This window comes from Panthera tigris, chromosome B4, assembly GCF_018350195.1.
Source record: "Panthera tigris isolate Pti1 chromosome B4, P.tigris_Pti1_mat1.1, whole genome shotgun sequence".
NCBI lineage: Eukaryota > Metazoa > Chordata > Mammalia > Carnivora > Felidae > Panthera > Panthera tigris.
In genome coordinates, this window is record NC_056666.1 from 89,795,206 (window position 1) to 89,818,884 (window position 23,679).

Consider the following 23,679-nt stretch of genomic DNA (forward strand, 5'->3'; position numbering starts at 1 on the left):
AATTATAGCAATTACTAGAGCCACTATTAGAGCTTTTTATTAAAAAAGTGCATTCATTACTGTGTCACAGGTTTGTGGGTTTTTATTTTTTTCAGCATTTCATTACATTGTTGGTTGGGTTTTTTTTTTTTCCTTTTTTAAAAATATGTTTTATTTAGTTTCGAGAGAGAGAAAGACAGAGTGTGAGTGGGCGAGGGACAGAAAGAGAGGGAGGTACAGAATCCGAAGTAGGCTCCAGGCTCCGAGCTGTCAGCACAGAGCCTCATAAGGGGCTGAACTCATGAACTGTGAGAACATGACCTGAGCCGAAGTTGGATGCTCAACCAACTGAGCCACCCAGGTGCCCCTGTGTTTTTTCTTTGTAATGCCATGTATTTCCTCTCATTCATTTAAAAACATTATCCTGCGGAGTCCATAGGCTTCACTAGATTTCCAAAAAGTCCATGGAACAAAAAAGTTTAAGCACCCTGCTTTGGGCATTACATCATCATTTCAGCATTTCCAAAGAATTTTTTTTAGTGTATTGAGCATGGGACATGCAGGTCAAGATTTCATACATATAATAATACTTATTGAAAAGAAAATTTACAAAAATCATTAATCATCTGGGAGAACATGGACTTTTTGGCTTCCAGGAAATGTTTGTAGCTTCTTCTCTATTTTATTTCTTGTCATCACTAGTTGTATTCTGTCATAAACTGTCCTTACCTGACAGCTCTCTGGGGCTGCCATGGGGACAGTTTGGTGTAGTGTCTAAGAGTAAAAGCTTGGAGATAATCTTGGTTCACATGCTCACTTCACCACTTAATAGCGCATAGGAAAGTGACCTTGTCAAGATACATGATAATCTCTAAACCTCGGTCTCTCTACCTGTAAAATGGGGATAAATAGGGTTGCTGTGAGGTATATGTAAGACAAAGAATGTAAACCAGTTAGCATAGCATCTGACAAATAATAACAATCACATTCATTGAAGATGGTCCTGCATATGACTCACTACTCTATACTCTCCATTCCAGTCTCTCTGCATCTCATGAGCTGAATAGTGATGGGAATCTTGGCAGGGACAACTTGGGTAAAGCTTTTGGCCTGATGGACTGAGGGACCAGAAAGCAGTGTCATAAAGCATGACGGTGAGATCTTGAATGTGGCAGATCATTGCAAGTGTTTGAGATTCATGGACTCTAGGAATAAAGATGAACATAGCCACTCATAAATGTAACTGGCTTTCTTGCTGCCAAGAGGCTAAGAAGAAGCTAAATAGCTGAGCTGAGTCTCTGTCCCTTAAGGGACACTAGGAAACAGGGAGACTTTCTCTTATTCATACCCTCATCAAGATCTGGCAGCTCACCCGTGTCGGTGTTTCCAAAGTCTTCAGGACTACCCGCTTTTGGATTACATTAACAATGAGTCCTGAGCCCAAGTGAGCCAACAAAGAAAAATAATACATCTAAGGGAATTCAGCCCTCAGGATCACTCAAAACAAATAGTCACATATCTGATGAAAGAGAACTTGTAGCTAAACCAAAACAAAGAAACCAACTGTGATGACACTGGTTGCCTAATCTACGCACGTATAGTCATCCTTTTTATTCAGGGCAGAGTAACTCCCTTCTAGGTGAATAATACTTGACCTAAGCTAATCATAAAATTCCACTCCCCTTGTCAGTGATTGGTTTCAGCTTGGACAGATGCCCCATTCTTGGTCGGTTGCATCTCAGAGAACATCTAATTGGAGGTTTCTGGTAAAAGTTCTCCTCACTAATAAAAAAAAGACACACTAGTTGAAATGCTTCCATTTTCACTGGATGTTGTCCTGTCTGCCTTTGGTGTCTGGAATTGCTGCAGCCATTGTGTGACCATGAGGACACATGTGTGACGATCACTGACACTGTTAAAGAGGGCAGAAAGGAAAACACATTGTGTCACCTACGTGACCAACAGGGAACCACATAAATATTATGTGGTCCTTGTTTTGTAAGTTAATAGTGTTCTTAATTTTAGAGCCACATTCTTTTTTTTTTTTTTTTTTTTTGAATTTTATTTTATTTTATTTTATTTTATTTTTTTTAATATATGAAATTTACTGTCAAATTGGTTTCCATACAACACCCAGTGCTCATCCCAAAAGGTGCCCTCCTCAATACCCATCACCCACCCTGCCCTCCCTCCCACCCTGCCCTCCCTCCCACCCCCCATCAACCCTCAGTTTGTTCTCAGTTTTTAACAGTCTCTAATGCTTTGGTAGAGCCACATTCTATGTAGGATTAACTAGAAAGCAGAGGTACCTAAAAAGCCTAGCCTGGTGATGCTACCCCTGCATTTCAAGGATAAAGGGGAAATTGTATAGGCTTCCAAATTCACAATAGAAATATCAGGTTAGTGTTAGATTTCTCATTTGCAACCCTGGAAGCTGGAAGATGGCAGGATACATCGTATGTGTAGATGGGGAAAGGAGGAGAATAAAAGTTTTCTACAGGCTTTATTTCACATGGGTGGGAGAAAGGGGAAGCAAGAGAAGGAGGATATAGGGTATTGATTTGGAAAACAATGGGTCTTTGTGGAGGAAATTGTGTCTTGATGTAGTGTATTGTAGATAATTCAGTGTTTGTGAGCACAGAAAAAGGAAAAATGACATAATAAGGGGGGGGAGGGAATGGAATGAATATGAATTTGATACAAACAGCAGAAACAAGGGGAAAAATACAGCAAAAAATGAATAATAAATACAAAGCAAGATGAGGGGAAGATAGGTATGTCAGTTGTTAAGTATCAGTGGATTGAATTCCCCCAATAAAAGACAGAAGTGGTCAGAGACTGAGTTAAAATCTAGCATTTGCCACTTACAAAAACAAAGTATAAAGGAAGCTTGAAAATACAGGCATTGTCAAAAAGACATCAGACCAAAGTAAACAAAAAGAAAAGGAGAAATGGCCATATTACCATCAGACAAAGTGGACTTTAAGCTAAAAACACAAAAGGATAAAATGGCAAATTTGTGATCATAAAAGGGCATTATTCATGAAGAGTATAGAGCAATCATAAACTTGTAGGTGTAAAGTAACTTAACAACTAAACATATGAATCAAAATCTTTAAAGAAAACTTAATTTTAAAATACAGAGTTATCATGGATAACTTCACTATGTTTCTTTCAGATTGAGACATATGAGTAGTCAAAACTAAGGAGGTTGAATAAGCAAATAACATAATCAATAAACTTGATTTAGTAGATATACAAAGTATCTTTCAAATTAAAAAAAACCCTCAAATAAAAAACATAATTCTATATTTTCATGGAACATTAAAAAATAGATCATTTACTTGGTCACAAAGAAAATATTAATAAGTATTATTAAATTTAATAAATTTTAGAAAGCAGAGGCCATATTTTTATAATAATCCAATGAAATTAGCAGTAAATATCTAACTCTATGGGAGGCACTGAACATTATATTTAGAGGAAAATTTATAGCCTTGCATACCTTTGTTATTAAAGGGAAAAAAAGATGAAAAATAAAGGAACTTTATAAAAGAAACAATAAAAACTCTAGGAAGATGGAATAAAGATAAAAGCTGAAGTCAATTAAATAGAAAATATTAAACAATTGTGGAAAGAAAAAGTGAATTAAAGATGATTTTTTTGAAGATCAAAAAAGAACCCCGATTAACTTACAATGAACCCATTTAAGGAAAACAAAACAAAACAAAAACAAACAGAAATGTTTATGAAAAAGAAAACCAGTAAGTAGATACTTGCTTTTCCTAATATAAGAACATGTTGTGAAGCCATAATAATAAAATTATATTTGTATAGCAATAGATAAATAGATTAGTGGAGTAAACTAGAGAATATGTAAATAAATATCAGTTAAACATAGTATTTCAATTCAGTCAAGGATGGACAATTTAAATATTGTTGATGATCCCATTGCTCTTGCATTTGGAAGGAGATAAAATTGAAATATTATTTCATATACAGAAAGAAATTGCAGATGAATTGAGATCTAAAGCAAAACAAAACAAAAATCCTGCACAAAATATAGGATACCATGTGTATAGTCCAGAGGCAGGGAGCTCTTAATAACTGAGCTAGGAGACCAGAAAGCACAAAAGAAAGGGATAGACATTCTTGACTAAAAAGAATCATAAAGTCAGTACAGAAACAACAGATATAAAAGGGTAGCTGTAATGCAGAGGCTACTAATTAACATCTGCAATATACAAAGAACGGTTACCAATTGCAAAGAAAAATAACAACAATAAATAACCCAGTAGGAAAAAGGGCAAAGAATATGAAGATGCAAGTCTCAGAAAAGCAAATAGCCAACAAGCATTAAAAGTTGGCTACCTTGGGGCATCTGGGTGGATCAGTCGGTTGAGCATCCGACTCTTTATTTTGGCTCAGGTCATGATCCCAGGGTCATGGGAGGGAGCCCTGTATCGTGCTTTGAGGTGAGCGTTGAGCCTACTTGGGATTCTCTTTCTCTCTCTTTCTCTCTCTCTCTCTCTCTCTCTCTCTCTCTCTCTGTCTCTTTCTCTCTCTCTCTCTCTCTCTCTCTCTCTCTGTCCCTCTCTCCCTCCGACCCTCCCCCCCCCCCAATAAAAGTTAGCTATCTTACAGATAGTCACTGAAATACAAATTTTGCTTAAATGAGCTACTGGCAATAATTTACTGGAAGTTTTTCAAAGCTGCGACACCTGCAGTGCCTGGGTGGTCCAGTTGGTTGAGCGCCCAACTCTTGATCTTGGCTTAGGTCATGATCTCATGGTTTGTGGGTTGAAGCCCCATGTGGAACTCTGCTGCTGACAGCATGGAGCCTACTTGGGATTCTCTCTCTCCATCCCTCTGCCCCTCCTCTGCTCCCTCTCCCTCTGTCTCTCTCTCTCAAAAATAAATAAATAAACTGTAAATAAAAAGCTGCAACACCTATTTTTGATGGAGGGTATGGAGAAAAAGGTATTTAACTATATTTGTTTTGGAAAGCCATCTAGAAATATTTACTAAACATAAAAATGCATTTATCTTTTGACATAGCAATCCTATTCCTAAGAATCTATCCCATAGGAAGAAAAACTCTACCAGAGATAGGAGCATATATGCAAGGTTGTTATAGCAGTATGTTTCATAGAGGAAAATAATTGGACACAAAGTCATTCCTGTCATTTGGGGGATGGTTGCACAGTGGAATATTATACAGCTACTAGAACATTTACATTTATGTGTGTGTGGATACCTATGATTTTGTGAGGCTAATAGAACATGGAAAAAATGTGGTAGAACCCTTATTAAGTTGTTACCATAAGCTTTCCTGAAGGATGCGGAAAGGAGCAAAGAAAATAGGGAGAAACAGTTGCACTTAAAGTACGTATGATATATTCCCATTTATGCATTTATATATGGTTAATAAAATGTGTGTGTGACATTTTTCAAAAACAATGGGAGCTAAGCAGCGAGGTATTGAAAGACTAATAGCATTAAGATATCTTGTAAGCCAGACACTCAGGGCAATACCTGGAACTGAACATAAAGTTCAGAGCAAGTGAGAGGTAAAAATTATTTGTATGGAAGATACATTACAAACATGCACAGAAAGAAAAACCGTTAATGAGCAAACAGCTATTACGTTGGCCCTTGATTTACACCTTAAATCAAAGTACATGCTTTTTAAAAGTCTTTTGTATAGCACTAGATTTTGGCAAAATTCCCCTTAAGGGATTTTTCTGAAGGGAGTTTTCTAATATGGGGAATATAATTTAATTTTCACCTCGCTTTTAAGACCATGATGTTAATAATACATGATTGAGACTTTAAAAAATTTTTGTTATACTGAAAGGAGGCCAAGTATCTCAATAAAAGGAGACTATTTGCTGCTGCAACAGTGCCAGGGTGCTTTATGTTTATGGATGCTGACCATGCCTTCCGCAATCTTATGCTATTCAAACTAGAAAAGATCAAAGACATTGCATAGGTGTCCATGACATATTATCAAGAGATAGTAACCCATTGAGTGCTATACTCTGGTCTGTAGTGATGAAAGAACAATAAATGCTTGAGAGGTGATCTTTGTCAAAAATGTCTGCAATACAGACGTTGATGTAGTGTGATACCATTTTCATAGCTTTTGTTAATATTTTCTTCAGCCTCAATTTGGTTCACTTTTTCAGCTAACATTTATTTAGTGCCTACTCAGTACTAAGTAGCTAAATCTTGTACCTGCACCTCGCTTCATTTACCAGTAGTCGAGGGGTGCCTGGGTGGCTCAGTGGGTTGAGCATCGGACTTTGGTTCAGGTCATGATCTCACGGTTCGTTTGTTCGAACCCCACGTCCTGTTCTGTGCTGACAGCTCAGAGCCTGGAGCCTGCTTCAGATTCTGTGTCTCCCTCTCTCTCTCTGCCCCTCCCCGGCTTATGCTCGCTCGCTCGCTCTCTCTCTCTCTCTCTCTCTCTCTCTCAAAAATAAGTAAATGTTAAAAAAAATTTTTTTTAAAACAACAAGTGGTTTAGAGGAGCAAGACATGAGTATTATTGCACAACTAACAGAATAATATGTCAACCTATAGGCCATGGAATATACTATGGGTGTGCTTAGACCTTTATGGAATTTTTCTCATTTGTTTTTTGTTATGGTTGTCCAGGGCCAAATTAAAATATCTATGCAGTACGATACCACTTTAACCAATTTCATCCATCTGAAGTTCAACTTTCTTCACGTGATCACATCTAATTTTTAATGCATTAAGCTTGCCTGTGGTCAGAAGCAAAGCCGTTGAGACTTTCAAATTACAAAGACCACTTGTACCCATGGGTCTTGCTTGGTACAGGACCTTGGCTACATAGAATAGTTTAGTTTCACCTCTCTGAGGGGCTCAAAGAGCTGTTGCTATAAGGGGTATTAAATGAGTTAGAATGTAGGTAGGAATTTTCGATAGCAAACTGTCAGCCAGGTGCCAAAATCATCATTAAATATTAGTAAGTGACCTAGAGATTCTATAAGTAATTCTGTAACAAAGACTTTTGTGACTGTCTTTTAAGACAAAACCAAGGATTAGTTTTAAATCCCAGATTTCCAGAGTAACTAGGCATCCTTCTGGGAGCTTCAAATGCATCAGGAACAAAAGAATTCTCTGCCCCCTTGAAGCTTTCATTCTGGTTGGGAGAATACAGACAATAAACAACAACAGGAAATGTAAACAGTAAGTTATAGTGTATTAGAATGTGATTAAATGTATGAAAAAGAAGAGCAGAATAATGAGGATTGAGTGTCGGCAAGTTTTCCCTAAAGGACTTTAAAAAGAACATATAGTTATCAGAGTATTCCTTGGTTTGATGTAGTTTGCTTCGTGCCTTTTTGACGTAATTTATTTAAAAATTTTAACATGCTAGAGAATATACAGTGTTTAATTTCTTAAACTTTGCCATGTGTCTGCTACAAGGGCAAAACATCTTTTGTTGTATAAACAATTATTTTGTTCTAAAATATATGTGTTTAAAAGCTTTCCTTAGTAATCTGTTCTGTTTCAAAATATTTTTTTCAGGATGGGTTGTCAGAAATTTAAATTGTAGTAGGTGAACTAAGTTTTGATGCATCATAAAAAGGTGATGTAGACCAGTGAAGGATCATACATTTATGAAAACAAGGAAGTATTTTATTCAGATTGTAGTACTTAGAAGTATATAATAGAATAACAATCTAAAGTCTATTCCAAAATTTAGAGAGGTTTCAGTTAGAGAAAAATATCAGGAGGAAAATTAGATAAGTAAAAGAATTTCAAGACAAGTCTCTCAGAGGAGTTAATCTAACATTTTTTTTTTATCAGGCACATGTATGTAAGAAAGAAATTATTTGAAAATCTTGATAGGTACTCAACTAAAGAATGTAAGTAATAGTTTTACAGTCCCAAATGATGCTATGTAGTGAATAGACCTAATTCAGGACTGCTGTTGAATGGAACATTATTTCACTTTTAGTCTGGGTTGCATGTCGCTGAGAATAGAATCTGTTATTTCTTTGAATTTCCCCGTCCTATATCCCTCCTGGCATTCTTAAGGTCAGTGAAGCACAGTAAATAATCTTCACTCAGCGAGCAACCCAAATCACCATCTTCCTGTTCGATGTAGCCAATAAATTCTGAGCAAACTCAACTCTCTGTGAAGCTTCCTAATGGATGCCTCACTGGACTGAAGAGCTTTTGGAAGCAAAATAAAATAATCATCTAAAGTTGAATGTTTTTAGATCAAGGTTACTAGGTCAACACTAAATTTAAAACCAGTTTGAGAGACATTTTTTAATGGCACTTAGAAATTATAGCCAAAGGCCAGGTCGTTACATATGATGTTGCTCAGATCCTTTGATGCTAAAAGTCTACAACTGCCTTATGTGTAAGATACACTTTTTAAAACATTAACTATGATTTAAAGTAGCAAGAGACAGTGTTCAGGCCAGGGAAAATAAAGTCCCCTTCCTCAGCTTTTTGGTCGAAATGGTTTGAGTTCAGTAATTTTATTGAACCTGAAAAAAAATTATTAATAGCTGCCTCCTCAAAGGGAAACAGAGAAGCTTGCCCCTGTCAATTCCTGCTTAGGAGTTTCTGAGTTTTTTGAGATTGCAAGAAAACTGTGGATGAAATCCGTACCAATTAGAGATCTTGTGTGTTTGGAACTCTTTAAAAATGCTGTGCAGGGCTCAAAGGAATTAGTCAAGCCTGCTGCAGGACAGCTACATTATTAATCTCCAGAGAGAATAGATACCAGATGTTCACACTGCCCAAAGGACACCTCAGTGTTCTTGACAGTCTTTGGTCATCTTGTCCTTCAAGAGATTCAAATGCCCAACATGATTATGATTGATAAGACGATGTGGTTTCTACAGAAGAAGTTACTGATAATCAGTTTGAAGAAAGACACTATTTTTGGTAGGAAAATAAACAAGATGTTAAATTTGATATTTGTAAAAAATTGCCTAAAGCAAAATAGTAGAAATTCTTTGCCTTTTTAAAAAAATTTCTTTGATTGGGCTAGAGATAGGTGTATCTAAACTAAGTGATGATCTTTTAATAAAGTCCAGTTTTGTTGTTAAGTAATGAAATATGATACATTCTTTATTAATTCATTGAACAAACATTTTTATGAGTGAAGTGTTGAAGATATAGTGGCAAACAAATAAGTAAACAAAAAAGAGCAATCATGGTCTCACGGAGCTTGGGGAAAGAAGCAGGCATTAATCAAAAGTTACCCATATTTATTTAAATAAGTAATTACAAACCGTGATACATGCTTTGAAGAGAAAATATTGGGTGCTGTGAACATGTTTGGCAGGAGAACTTGACCTAGCGTTAAAGTTCTGGATTCCTGTGTTTAATCATATTTGTTGAGCACCTACTGTGTGCCAAAAGGCAAAACAGATTATCATAGCCATTTAAAAGAGTACACTCATCACTCTCAGTTTGGTAGATTGAAAGATTTTAGGAACAGCAGCAACAAACCACTTAAAAATAAAGATAAAAAAGATCCCGGAGGTGGAATTTTATTTTAGTCTTTCTTCAAATATGGCTTCTGTTCAATATCCTAAAGAGCATTTGAGTCATGCTTAAGATTTTTAGCATATTACTCATTTTATTGTGCAAATCCCATTAGAAAATACAGTGAAATTTTAAACACCTTAGAAAACACAGAAAGGTGGGAATCGAGCCCCAGTATCCAAGTATGTTAACGTATATATCATTATGCTCTCCTGCTAGTCGTTCACCTCCCATACCTTCCTTCCCTGCCAGGCTCTGTAAAGAGCAGCTTTGTTTAGGTGCCCCACTTCACATAAGATTTTCAACCCAACAGAGTTGGGCTTCTGTCAGTGCGTTGAAATGGCTCTGCCTAAAGTCCACCAGACTTCCTAATTGTTGAATTCAGCAGTCTCCTCCCTGATCTTATTTGATTTGTCCTTTCGGTAGATTATGTCATTGGCGACTGTCCTCCAACTTGAAACAGTTTTCCCTTATCTGACTCTGTCCTGGTTCCCTTGTCCTCCTCCTATTTCTTGAAATGCTCTCTTTCATTTTCCTTCACTGACTCTTATTCCTCAGTTCACCTTTCAAATACCTGTCTGGCTCTCCCTTATTGCCTCCTGCATATCCTCATCCATAACCTTACTGTCTTCTGTGCTCTGATCACTTTCACATCTGTATCTTTAGCCAGGGTCTCACTTCTGAGCCCACATCTCCCTAAGCCGCCTAGATAGTTCCACACTAAACTGATTTTCTTATTTTCCCTGGAACATGTATGACTAGCATGATCCAGCTAGTCATACAAGCAGGAAACCTAGTAGTAATTCGACCCTACTCTTCTCCGTCACTCCCCAGCAGATACCACCCAAATCAGTGAATTGTGGTCTCTTAATCTCTCTATAATTTCTCACCTGCTGTCCAGTCCCATTGCAAATGCTTTCATTTAGAGCTTCATCGCTTCTGTTCCCACACAGTCTTGCATTTGATGTACCTGTTTTCGCCTTCTTACCCCCATCCTCAGTCTGCTTCCAGAGCCATCTTCCTAAAGTATCAGTCTGCTTATGTTACTAGACTGTTTCAGGTGACCCAGTCATCATGCCATTTAACATGTTCCTGACATTCAAAATGCCACTGCCACTTAGAACTACATAACAGGGTTACTTGACAAGATGAAAAAGCAAGGCAATCAGTAACCAAAATAAAATGAATGCTTGAAAATGCATTTGAGCATTTTGTATCTTCATGAATTTTTAGAGTCTGTAGATCTATGCTATTTTTTATATTCTAAACTTCCTGTTTTTCAAGAGAAGTGTTTTAAGTATTATTTTTATTTGAGGTACTGCTTAATAAAGCTGAATGAAGCATGGGAGAATGTTTGCCAAAACCGATGGTTTTCTTTTTGTCCTAATTGCTGTTGAACCATTTTCTTGACTAGAATAGTTTGCCTCTTGAGACTCACTGCTTGTTTGCAGTAATAAAATCATGTCATCAGCACATAGGGGGATACTTGTCTTTATATTTGCAGTGGCAAGAGGGCGGAAATAGAATACATCCTCACACCATAAGGAACGACCAAGTATAGAGTTGGATAGAGTTCTATAAAGTTTTTTCCACCGAACCAGCTCCAGGACGAGACAGTCCTGGCCTGCTGCAGTTCTAACTCAGAGGGCATTGCAGACGTCATCCTCTCATGCAGTGAGTCCAGAATCACTTTGTAGCCAGCGTCAAGTCTGAGCCAGTTAAAGCTGCTAAACCTTACATTGATTTTGGGTTAGTAAGGCAAAAAATAATATAATGGTGGTTAGTAGAAAAATTATGATGCCTGAAATCTGTTGCTTCTCCCCATAAAATATTAGATCAAGAGACCAAAATCTGCAGTTTATTAAAAAGAAATCTCGGCTTCTTGTTCAAGATGATAGACTGAGCATACATGTTCGTTACCCTCTCTCCCCAGGAGAACCCTATAAAGTGAGCCTAAGGAAAAGACAAAGAAAGAGGAGGAGGAGGCATAAAAGAAGAAGAACCCCACTGCAAAGAGAATCGGAGTAGGGGTGGGGTGTTGAGCAGACAAAAATTTTAACCAATTTTTTCCAAGAAAAAAATGGCTGGCAATGCATTATTGGGCATGACCGATTAAAGAAAGCAGCAGCCCAAAATACGTACAGGACTTACGGCCCAGGTGCCCAGCAGAATTACGGAGAGACTCAGAGTCAAGAACAAATTGTCAAGAGCAAAATGGGGGGCTGACAACAAGTTGTTTACCTGAAAGTCTAAAGAACAGCTGGACTAGTTTTACAGCTTTCTCACTTTCATAGTTAGAATGGCAGATCGTCAATTACCCACAGGAGGGGAAAAAAACAAACAAACCTGGAAGACTGCTCTCTAAAGATATTAAACAGCCTGTCTGGGAGAGTTGGGACTGCTCGTGCGGTGTTGTGCTCCAGAGTGAGCCATTCCCCAGACAGGTATTCAGGGAACTCTGGGACATACCCTTGTCCCTCAGCAAGAGACAACAGTGTCCCCAGAGCTCCCCATCAGCTTTTCTGTTCAGGGCTAAGAGCTAGTCAGGAAACAAACCTGTACTGTACCTGATAGCAGAGGAAGCGTATGTCCGCTGCATGGGACAACTGACCCAGACCTCCATTCTTAAATAGAAACGGTCGAACGAAGAAAACCAACAGCAAGAAAGACAAAAACCAAGAAAAAGAGAACAAATGCCCCCAGAGGAAGCAGAGATATTTTAGAGAATAATAGAAACACCAAAATTACAACAATTCTCTGATTCATATTCTCAGAGGTATTTGAAATCTTTCACTTATAAAATAAGAAGATGATGTTGTTTAAAAAAAAAAAAACAAAAAAAAACCCAAAAAACCAAAACTAGAGACCAGGAATAATGTGAAAAAAATATGTGGCCAAAAGATACCTATGATGCAGTGTCATTCATGTGGCTTTTTAAAAATTTAAAACATTGTATATTGCTTATGAATATAGACATATGTAGAAAATGAATCAAAGGAAGTGTGGGAATGGTACATAAACAATTATCTCTGGGGCACCAGCAAGTGTGAGGGTAGAGGAGAAGGCTGGAGGCAGATCTGGCTGTAACTGTAACATTTTATTTTGTTAGAAAAAGAGAAAAAGCTGAAGCAAATACAGAAAAAATATTATCTGTTAAATTTGGGTAGTTAATATCTGTTAAACATGGATGCCTATATATCCTAAATATTTTTGCATATGGTTGCATGGTTGAAATATTTCTAATTAAAATTTGAAAATTAAAATATTGAATTATAGAGCATATTTGTACAATTGTGTAGGAAAGTCATGGTCCAAACGAAAAAGAAAAGAAAACGTGACATGCCTTTTAATAGTGATGCAGTATAAAAGAAGGGAAATCTGTCTGACTTTAGGCAGCCTGGGGTTATGCCAGTTGGATCATTGGAGAAGGGGATTTAATCCCAGCACTCTTTAGTTGTTCAGTAAGCACCACGTATATAGCCATAATAATACTAACACTGTTTACTAGTTTTCAACTCTCAGAACCAATCTATAGAAAAGCATAGAAGACTTCACTATGGCTGAGCATTGGAATGGGGAGAAAAAGGTAGAAGGAGGGTCAGGGGGCTAAGGCCATCTTAGAGAGTGAAGAGTCAAACGATACTAAGCTATAGGATAGTCACGCATTCATTTGTTCATCTGTCAGATAGTTTTGGAACACCTTTTATGTCACGGGCGCCGTTTTAGGTGATTGGCAATACATGGGTGGACAAAACTGACAAATTCTCTGCTCTTATTGAACTTACATTCTAGTTCAAGAGGAAGACATTAAGCAAAGTTTTAAAAGAATTAAAAATAATACAACTATCAGAAATTGCAAGGGGGAAGGGAGGGGAGATTGGTGGAAGTATGAATACTCTATCTTCATCATTGACAGGAGGGAATCAATTTATAATGTCAAAATAGCCCTGTCCAATGGTGGGAATTTCTATATCTGTGGAAATGAGGTTGGAAATGTTCTATGTCTGTACCTGTGTTGTCCAGTATAGTAGCCATGTTAACGACATGTAACTGTTGACCACTTGAAATATGGCTAGCATGACTGAAGAACTGAAATTTTATTTAATCTTAATTGGTTTAAATTTAAGTTGCAACATGTGGCTGGTAGCTTCTGTATTGGACAGCATGGATTGAAAATGAAGGCATTAAGGTAGCAGCATAAGCTTATTTTTTAGAATTAAACCTAACACCTGTTAAACATGGTTGTTTGCAGGGGTGGGGTGAATTGAAAGGGAATATTTCGCTACGAGTCACCTTGCACTATTTGATATTCTACTACATACATACATGTGGTTGACTACTACTTAAACTTTTGGGTCTTTGAGGGGGAATAGAGAACCAACATTTAAAGATGAGATAGAAGTTAACGTTTGACGTGTCAATTGAAGTGAATAGCTGGGCAAGAATCAGAGCTCTAAACTTCAAACGGTTCTCGTTAGCAGGGCGTCTTCGTACAGAGTTGTATTATTTGGCTTGAGGTAGCTAATTAGGGAAATCGTGGTCAGTGAGGTTAACAGATTCTGGCTTCAGAGATACTAAAGGCTACAAATTCTGAAATATGGTCCTAGAATTATAGAGCTTTGGGAATCGGTACATACAGAAAAAATACAGATCTGTAAGTGTCCGCTGTGTCTCACCAAAACCGTGCTCAAATATTTATCATTTTTTTTAAAGAGGCATTTAAAAAAAATTTTTTTTAACGTTTATTTATTTTTAAGACAGAGAGAGACAGAGCATGAAAGGGGGAGGGTCGGAGAGAGGGAGACACAGAATCTGAAACAGGCTCCAGGCTGTAAGCTGTCAGCACAGAGCCCGACGTGGGGCTCGAACTCACGGACCATGAGATCATGACCTGAGCCGAAGTCGGACGCTTAACCGACTGACCCACCCAGGCGCCCATCAAATATTTATCATTATTAAAACATCATCTAAGCCCAGCTGAGATTTATTGTGTCCAAGCTGATTTTGCACTTGAAGATAATAAAATATTTGGAATTACATTTCAGTGTAATGAATTCTTGGTCATGGGTAGTTTCTGTTGTGTTCTGTTGCTGGGTCATGCAGCTAACTTACTGAGGTTTCTCATTTTTATTTGAGGGTTGGGGGAAGATATGGGGAACACAGCAGCTGTATAGCAATCCTTGTTAAATTAAGAGTAGAGGTAGGAGGACCCCATTTTCTAGACGTGGTACAGATGGGGTTGGCTTCAACTTGTTTATAGTGTGTTGCTGGTTTTGACAACTTGTTTCAAAGATTTTTGAAAGGGAGGAGGAAAAGGTTGGCATGGAGCGATGAGAAAGCTTTTCTCAGGAGGCAGTTAGAACGAAACGCTTACAACTCGTCAGTAGAACACCACTGTGGAAAGCTATGTCACTATTCAGGGATGGGTTCAAGTAGACTCTGAGCAGCTTCGGTGAGCCACATTCTGAGTCCAAAGGAAAACTTCTTTTTACTGCAGTCTTAAAAAAAAAAAATCCATTCTAATGTAGATGGTAGCAAGCCCCAAGGATCTTCCATTAAACTGAATCCCTTGCTCTTCTATTTGAGATGTAAATGAACATATCCTGGATTTGCTTCCTATTATGCCAGTACTGTGAAGTTACGTGTGCAGATTAATGTGGCCTGCTGGCTGGTCACACTGAAGCAGGACTGCCTACAGACCGCCTTGGCTGATTTAGTTGTGGTACTTGTACTGTATGCTGTCTGGAGGCGAGAAGTCTTTGAGGGGAGAATCTATTTATTGAATAGAGGACGTTCCTGGTGATAACAGGCTAATATCTAAAAAGTACAGTGTATACTTTTAGAAATAAAATGATAATACACCCAAATCCAACCTCATCAAATAGAAACAAAGGGATGTGTTGGGGGTGGGGCGAACCAACTGTTTATACAGGTTTTCAAATGACTGTTCTTGTAAAAAGTGCATGGAATGCATCCAAAACAAATAATGTTTTGTTAGATGAGAAGACCAAAAGGGAAATCCTAGAGAAAGGAGAATGGATGATCTTTCTTTAATGTCAAAACTGACATAAACACACCCCCCTCCCCCTTTTGCTCAAGATAATTTTCTCAACAAGACCCAGATTGCTTCAGTCTTGCCTATCACCCTTTGAAGCACTTTCCTTATTATTAGGAGTGGGGGCAGGGTTTCCTTTGAGGATTTTTGCAGCAGTGAAGAGTTCCTCCTTTAAATACTTTCACATGATGAGGGAATTCCGCTTTCAAAGTGCTGTCATCTCTGTGGCTTCTCTGCCATGAGACAATTTATTCTTGGGTAAAGGTCCTTCTTAGTTTGATTGTCAATAAGGACTTACTTTTCTGATGGATTCTCCTTCTGTAGAGCTCCGCTTTTTCTGGGAGACCTAGCGAAAGAATTCAGTGTTCTCCTGTGTTGACCTTAATGAACTTGGCCATGATTCTCTTTTGAAATGTGTTCCGCCACACTGGGTTATTTATAGTCTTCAACATAGTTGCCCTTGTCAGTCTCCACTAATGAAGATTTGAATGACGTATCAAACGTTCCATCTTGAAAACTGCATTTCTTCTACAGCGCAAAGAGACACTGAATTTTGGGGAGTTTTGAAAAAAAATTTTTTTTGTTTGGTTTTTTTAATATCTCTTCTGATGTTTAAACAATGCCATGAGAAATAATTAATACACTATTCAGGTGTCAACAATTTTCCCAGAAACACTGAAATCTTTTGAGAGCCTCTACTCTGTGTCACTATACCTCATCCTTGTCTAATCTTGAATACGGTTTTCTGGAAAATTCTATAAATATTTAATTCATGGAGACAAAATGTATAGCTGTGTGGTTTAATAGCTCATTCATTCAAAAGCAGTTCCTTTCCCTCTCCAAAATTTTAATAGGCAATGATTCACAGTTGTTAGGAAAGAATTAGAATTAAGAAACCCCAAATAGGATCGACAGCTTTCTCAATATTATTACATAAAGTGAGCTTCTAAGTATTTGCAGTTGTTTTAGATAAATGAATAAAAAGTTACCCATGTCCCAAACTAGGTTACACATTTGTGCCATTATTCTTGGACTTTCTCCTGGAACAGTTTGGTTGTTAGTGACAGAATCGGTGTTGTGTAGGGTGCATTCATTATCCACTTCAACCTAGAAGCTCCTGAGTGGCACAACGTTAACTACCATCCAGTCTTAAAACCTGCAGCCTCCTTCCTGTTGGAGTATTGAAGTGAATGATGTCTTGGCCTTTTGTGGATGAAGAAAGTGGAACATGAGAAGAGAACCCTAGACCAGAGTCAGAATACACAGATTCTAGCTTTGGCCCCTGCCACTATCGGCAAGTACCGTGTCCTTTTGCTCCCTCTCCCGCCTCTCCCCACAAAAACTTCTGTTTAAGCCAGTGACCTAGATGATCTTCATGGATTTACCATCCTAAATAAATAATAAGCTCCCTCTACCTATAAAGAGAGGCTTAATTATGATGTTTGAGCCAAGTTGTTTACTCCACTGAAAAAACAGCATTCTTATTTCTTAATCTAGCCTGTAAAAAAGGAATGTGATTATATTTTCTCTCTCCTGTGGGACTCTGTAAGTACCATAAATATTCACCCCATTTTCTTATTTGTACAGACTCTGCCTTCTAAGTGTTCACCATCTAGTCAGAGAGGAAAGCATGAAAACAAATACGTCAAAAATCCAGTATGATCAGTAGAAGAAGATAAGTGTATATAAGACGAAGAGGCGGGGCACCTGGATAGCTCAGTCAGTTAAGCGTCCAACTTCGGCTCAGGTCATGATCTCACAGTTTGTGAGTTCCAACCCCACATCGGACTCTCTGCTGTCAGCACAGAGCCCGCTTCAGATCCTCTGTCTCCCCCTCTCTCTGCCCCTGCCCCACTGGTGTGCTCTCTCTCTCTCTCTCTCTCAAAATTGAATAAACATTTTAAAAACTGAAGAGGTAACTTGGGAGGGGGAAGTGTATATATTTTATGTACATTTCTCCAGACCTATTTTGAATCCTAGAAATAGGAAAATGTATGTGTGTTGGGGGTAGCTTTATGGTAAATTCGTGACGACAACAACATTGCTAACTCTTTATCTGTTTCCCACTGAATCAAACATGTCCCTCCACGATATTAGTTGCCATAAAACTGCGGTCGAATGAGTGGTATGTAGCCTGGGAGGTTAAAAAACATAGAATGTTCTCTTCTTTCTTTTCACAGCTAAGTTATTTTCCAATGTCTTCAAACACCGCCTTTAAACCTCTCGTTGCTAGCTATTGGCACCTCTGCCATTGAACAAGAAGAAGACTTAAAGGTTTCCAGTAGTCATTATAAACCAAAACCCATAGCCTAGAGTAAGTTGAGATTCTCTTTAGAATTTAGAGAACAGGAAGAAAAAGTTGTCCTGAGAATACTGATGTGTCTTGGCATAATGGCTTTCTGAGGAGTGCTATCATATCTGGAAAGTTAAGGTTTTTCTGGCGATTTGCAGCAATCTTGAACTCAGATCAAGGAATTGGAAAGTGTTGGTGCTGTTAAACCCAGCATCAACTGTGAAAGCTGTACTGTTGCATGGTGGGGGATGGGGAGCTTGGGGGGAGCTTCTTATAAAAACTTGGCCTGAGCTAATTTGTTTTGTTTGAAACTGGAAATCATATTGTTGAAGTCTGCATTCTGTTTTCGTTCAGTTGTTGTATTAACACAAAGCACGGTGTTTTTAAAGGGCCTCCTCCTTTCTGCAGGAATAAATTTGGCTTCTGAAAGAGAAAAAAAAAATGTACCAGCAGTTCAGCAACATCGCACCTCTTCCATCATTTTGGGCTTCAGCTCAGTAACTCCAGACAAATTTTCTGGAAATATGTAAAAACAGGCCTATAGGTACTGAACATAAAAATCCTGACTGTACACTCATAAACATTTGTACAATCTTAAGGCCCTTATCACTGAGTTTCTTAAAGCAGTGTGCATATTTTAAAAATCATGAGAATAAATGAAAATTGGAACAAGATGCTATTTGAGAGAAGATGCACCCTAGAGATGCCTGAAGAACACTGCTCTCTGACTTTTTTCTAGGAAGTGAGCAAGCCTCTTGCCCATAAAATAGGTAGAAGCTGTGATTTCCAGATACCTCTGTCCCAAGAAATTAGATAAAGATGGAAACTGTGGAATACCATTTTGTAAATATTTTAACCATACAAACTAAGTACTAAAAAAGAATGCTTCCTAAAAAGGCACGGAATAGTCCAAAAGTTAACAGCCAGAACAATTGGATTGTGTTTTGGAAAATGTCACACCGTAAGACCCATCATGAGTGCCCAGTGACTCTGAAGAAGAGAGACAAGACAAAGTGGCAAGAGACAGCTTTATAAATTCAGGAATGCTCCAAAAAACTACTGGATGGGCTAAGAATGCTTCTTGAAACATAAAATCCCAATGCAACTGTAATCTGAATGTGAGGAAAAGGTTATTCTTAAAAAATAGTTGCACTCTTAGGAAATACGTTATCCTTCAGCTTTTGACTTTTTTTTTCAGGTTGGAAAAGTTCACATGATTCATATACTAAAGATTGTCTTTTTTTGCACATTAATTCTTTAAAACTGTATTCTAACCCAAGGCTGTGTATCTCTCCTCTCTGTTTTGCTCTCGTGCTGCTCTGCCCCAGGTTGGCCTTCCTTCCACGATGTGATCAGTTCTGACGCAATCACGTTCACGGATGACTTTTCCTACGGGATGCACAGGGTGGAAACAAGCTGCTCTCAGGTCAGTTAACCCCACCTGAAAAGCCAGTATGCTGTCCACTCTGCACTGAAAACACTTTCAGGACCCCTGGTTGTGCTAAATATAGCAACTGAGGCCAAGTGACCGATCACAACACCGACAGAGGAGCGCAATGAAGTCTCTACAACGTCTTAATGATATCTCGGTCTTCAGGTATTTAGCAAGTCCAGTTAAATGCCAGTCATTGGCTTCAACACTATTTAAAAAAACCCCAAAACATTGGTAGGGAAAATCGTCTTCAGTTGACTCAGTGCACTGGGAAATGGGCTATTCTTGGGGCATATGAAGATTTCACTATGTGGCTTTATATAATCTGATGTTAGGTAATAGCCCTCTCTCTGCAGTTCTGTGCACCCGTTCAGTTGTAATACTTCTAATGGTAATGATCCAAACGTGGTCAGTAAAGACCCCAGAAACAGCTTTCCCTGTGTGGGTGAGAGGTGGGAGGTTGGGGAATGGCAGTGGGAAGAGGAAGTTCCGTGGTAGGCTGTAAGAAGCCAGAGCGAGGATACGTGATAAGGTCATGCCTTCTCTACTTCTCTTAGTAGATAGACCTCTCTTCGTTTCCCAAGGATGTTCTAATTAGTTCCTATCACTCTTCTCTACTCAGATTAGGACTGGCTCTAAGGGAGAAAATGAGCATGTGTTGAGGAGGCAAAAATAGTTAATCTCTCACAATCAAGGGACTTGAACTCATAGAGTATTTTGTATTTAAACCCAGAGACATAGCCAGGACCGTCTGTACACAGAATAGGAGCAACTGACCATTCTACTCTAGAGTAGAAAGTACTGTTCTAGTCTGCTTTAAATAAGTGAAATGTAAAGTCTGAGTATTGTGGCACTGAAATTCATTGGTACTGCCTAGTATTTTGTTGGGGGATGTCAGTTGTGCATGTCAGAGGTAAAGGGGGCACCATCAGGCAGCTGAAATAGCAAAGCGATTGCCACGTGGGCCTCCCTCGACATTCTTCTACCTGCCCTTTAACCCCCTTCATCAAGCACAAGGGTTTTAGGGAGTAGGTGGCATATTTACTACCAAGCAGGGAGGGGGACTGGTTAGAACCTAACCATCTGATGAATTTGTACTTTCTTTTTTTAAAAAAAATAAAGCTGGCAAGTTTACTGTCTTCTAACTACGAAGACCACTCTCTCCCTTGAAAAACAGACTTCTTATTTTATCTAAGTCATATTTTCAGCTCACTCTTATTTCTAAGATCTAAGTCTCTGAGGGCAATAGTGGAACTTTCTGATCCTGGGTCTCACCCCCAGAGATTCTAGTTTAGTTGGCTTGTGTGAGGCCTGCCTATCGGCGTTTTTAAAAGCTGCCCTGGTTAATGCTCACAAGAACCTTGTGAAGTAGATACTCTTATTCTTTCTTACATTTGAAGTTGAGAAAACTGAGGCACAAAGAGGGCAGTTATGCTGGTGTAAATCTACATAGATTTAAGCGGCAGAACTGAGACTCAGATTTGGGCATCTAGCTCCAGGGCTCTACGGTGCTTAGACAGGCAGGCAGGGAGGTAGGTATACAGATAGATAGGCCAGGCAGAAAGAGTCACATTAAAAAAAAAATTCTGTGATCTCCAGCAGTTAGTTTAATTCAACTCAGTTTTGAATTCAATTGAATTTTAACTCATGTGTTTATAACGGCCACAAAAACTAATTATGATTATTTCTCCAGGATTCCGAAATATTCGACAAAAAAGGAACTGGATAGGGTGGTATATAGTAGTGTATAACTTAGGTATATGTAGCACTTAATAAACCTCTTGTAAGACTCACAGTTGTTGTTGTTGTTGTTGTTGTTGTTGTTTTAAGCTACCTTAAAGGCTCTTATGTGACTGCTACTCTCCTTTTTCTTCAGAACCCACTTTCAAACATTGAGTCCTATGAAAACCAAGTAAAAAAGGCACAGAAAAAGGGAGGCATAAGATAATAACTTTCCTTATGCCCTATTCTCTAATGTCTCTGTGACTAATTCTTAAAATTCACAGTTAGAAAAACTTCCTCCTTTCTCTGTGCCAACCACAGAGATAATATTAGTACTGGCCAAGAAAAAAAACATTATGAATCTGTTCTACAGTGACCAAAGACAGATGAAACCTACAAACCGCCCAAATCAGGCAACATTAATAAAAAATATTAAGCCCCTCCAGGCCCAGCTCCCAGCCCTTCGGTCAAAGGCGTCGGTGACTGTCACCGTACCTTTGGGTCCTTTCCCAGCGGGTGAGGAACTGACACTGAGCTAGCTATTCCTTTCGGCTTCTTTACCCACTGCTTTTACTTCTCATATTTGGAAAATGTTTGATTCTTTCTTAAAGTCTTACATTTAAAGGGAAGAGGGAGGGAAATTTGTTCTATTAAGGCATGTGTAAAACCACATGCTTTGGGAAGTAAGTTTCATGGAGAAAATAATCGGCTTCCAGCACTAAAGAATGATATGTTTGCCAGATTCTTCTCCATGGGGGCAGAGTGGGAGATGTCTGCCTCACGAGTGCAGTAATAGCTCACTGAATTCAAGTGTGCTGGGTGTCTTTCTTTTAATGTGTGTTTCATTCACACATTTATTTTCTTTTTGTTCTACCTTTTTATTTAGTATTTTTCTTTTCCATTTTCTCATTCATCCTTTTTATCTTGGCTTGGAAAAAAGTAACTGATAGAATGGTTTCCATACCAGAGTAATCACTTGCATTTTATTTCCTAGTTTCTCATTCTTACCACTAGTTTTCATCATCAGTTTATCTTTTCTTAAACTTCCTGTTCTTTCGGTTTACATAGCCTTTCCCCCTACTCACACTCTTCCCATCATTGTTGGGGGAAGTGGGGTAGGAAACCTATCTGATTTGCTTCTCCTCTTTCTAAAATTCTTGTTACATTTTGAGTTCACGTGGCTGGTCCTTACTCTGAACTGAATTCACTGATGGGGTTCACAAGAAGACTGTCTTACTGCCATGTTATACAAATGGACTGAGATTCCATGGGCAAAACCAGTATGCTTAACCTGCTTGCTGGGCAATATGGCATTTTGTTTTGTTTTGTTTTGGTTTATTGGCCCCTAATTCTAACCTTAGTACTTAGGATTCTTCTTCTTTCTTTTGTTTTTTAAAATTGTGATATGGATCTTGCTATGCAGTGAATTAGGCCTTACATATATGGGTAGGAATTGTAAACATGTTGGGAGCCATAACTTTTTATACCACGCTATAGTTTTTCCGTGTGTCCCGTGACTTCTTTGGTAATAATATCTTAGTAAGATTTTACTGGGAAAGTTAAGATTGATTCAGTACTGTCATCACTTTTCAGAGAAACCTTGCAGTCAGGTCCTTCTAAAAGAATTGCTCCATAAGAAACCTAGCACACTGCCTGATCTTTAAGTTAACAGAGCAGAAAACAAGCAAGGGTGGTAGAGATTCTTCAGTGCCTTCTGTTAGGATTCCTGCTTGTGGAGGAAATAGGTTGCCTGGCTACATTCTGATTTTTGTTGCAACCATATTTGTTTTCTTTTACTATTTTACCTACTGAATTGTATTCTAGTTGTCTCTTTCAAAGAGGGTCTTTATCTTAAATCTGCACATTTTAGTGAGCATGTGTCTCTTCTTCCTTGCTGTGGCAATTTTCAGCAAATTTTCAGTTTTAAAGAATTCTTAAAAATGTTACTGAATTTACATTTTTCAGCTAGTGATAAAATATGTTGTGTCTATCCCAGTTTCACTGACGATTATGAATAATTGTTTGACAGTTTCTCCCTAGTCCTCCACCCCTAGCCTGTTAAGCAGTGCTTTGTCAGGAGTTTAAATTCAGTGCAAAGAGGTAAGAGTTGCATGGTTTAAGCTGTAGTGCAGAGGAGTAAGTCCCTCCTGGTGACACTTGGGGAATTCTCCCTTCTTTAGACCCAAATTCTACATGTGCAGCAAATGGGCGACCAATAAATCACCGAACTTGTCGTTATCATCCTTAAGGAAGCCATCAGATTCCTGGAGTTTACCTACGTTGGAGTCCATTTATGACTGCTGCTGTTACTGCTGGAATCTATGGTAGAGTCCCTTAAGTTTGTTTTCGATCATCCTTAATTTGTTCTAAGGCAGCCAAAGCAACAGAAAGGTAAATATCCACCAATACAGAGTATTTTTCGAAAGTTAAACAGTTTTTGGTAAAACCCCAAGCCTTATTAATCTTTTGCAGATGACAACTCATATATTGCTGATGATTAAAGATACCCATGTGTTACAATAGGGTTTCAGACTCACAGCCCATCTCTCTTTTTCTTGATCTTTCAGTAAAATCATAATGCTAAACTGGTGACTTCACAATCATTTCCTTGGCAAAAGATTAATATCACAAGCACAGAGGAAAAGAGCCCTACTT

The 23,679-nt window shown here is 38.3% G+C and overlaps 1 protein-coding gene across 3 annotated transcripts in view; it reads left to right on the forward strand.

Moving 5' to 3' along the window:
- MSRB3 (methionine sulfoxide reductase B3) overlaps nt 1-23,679 on the forward strand; it is a 169,830-nt gene that overhangs the window by 142,180 nt on the left and 3,971 nt on the right. For all 3 annotated transcript variants that reach the window (XM_042992685.1, XM_007082217.3, XM_042992686.1), the window contains exon 6: nt 19,199-19,296. In XM_042992685.1, coding sequence (XP_042848619.1) covers nt 19,199-19,296 — 98 coding nt within the window. The remainder of the gene's footprint in view (nt 1-19,198; nt 19,297-23,679) is intronic.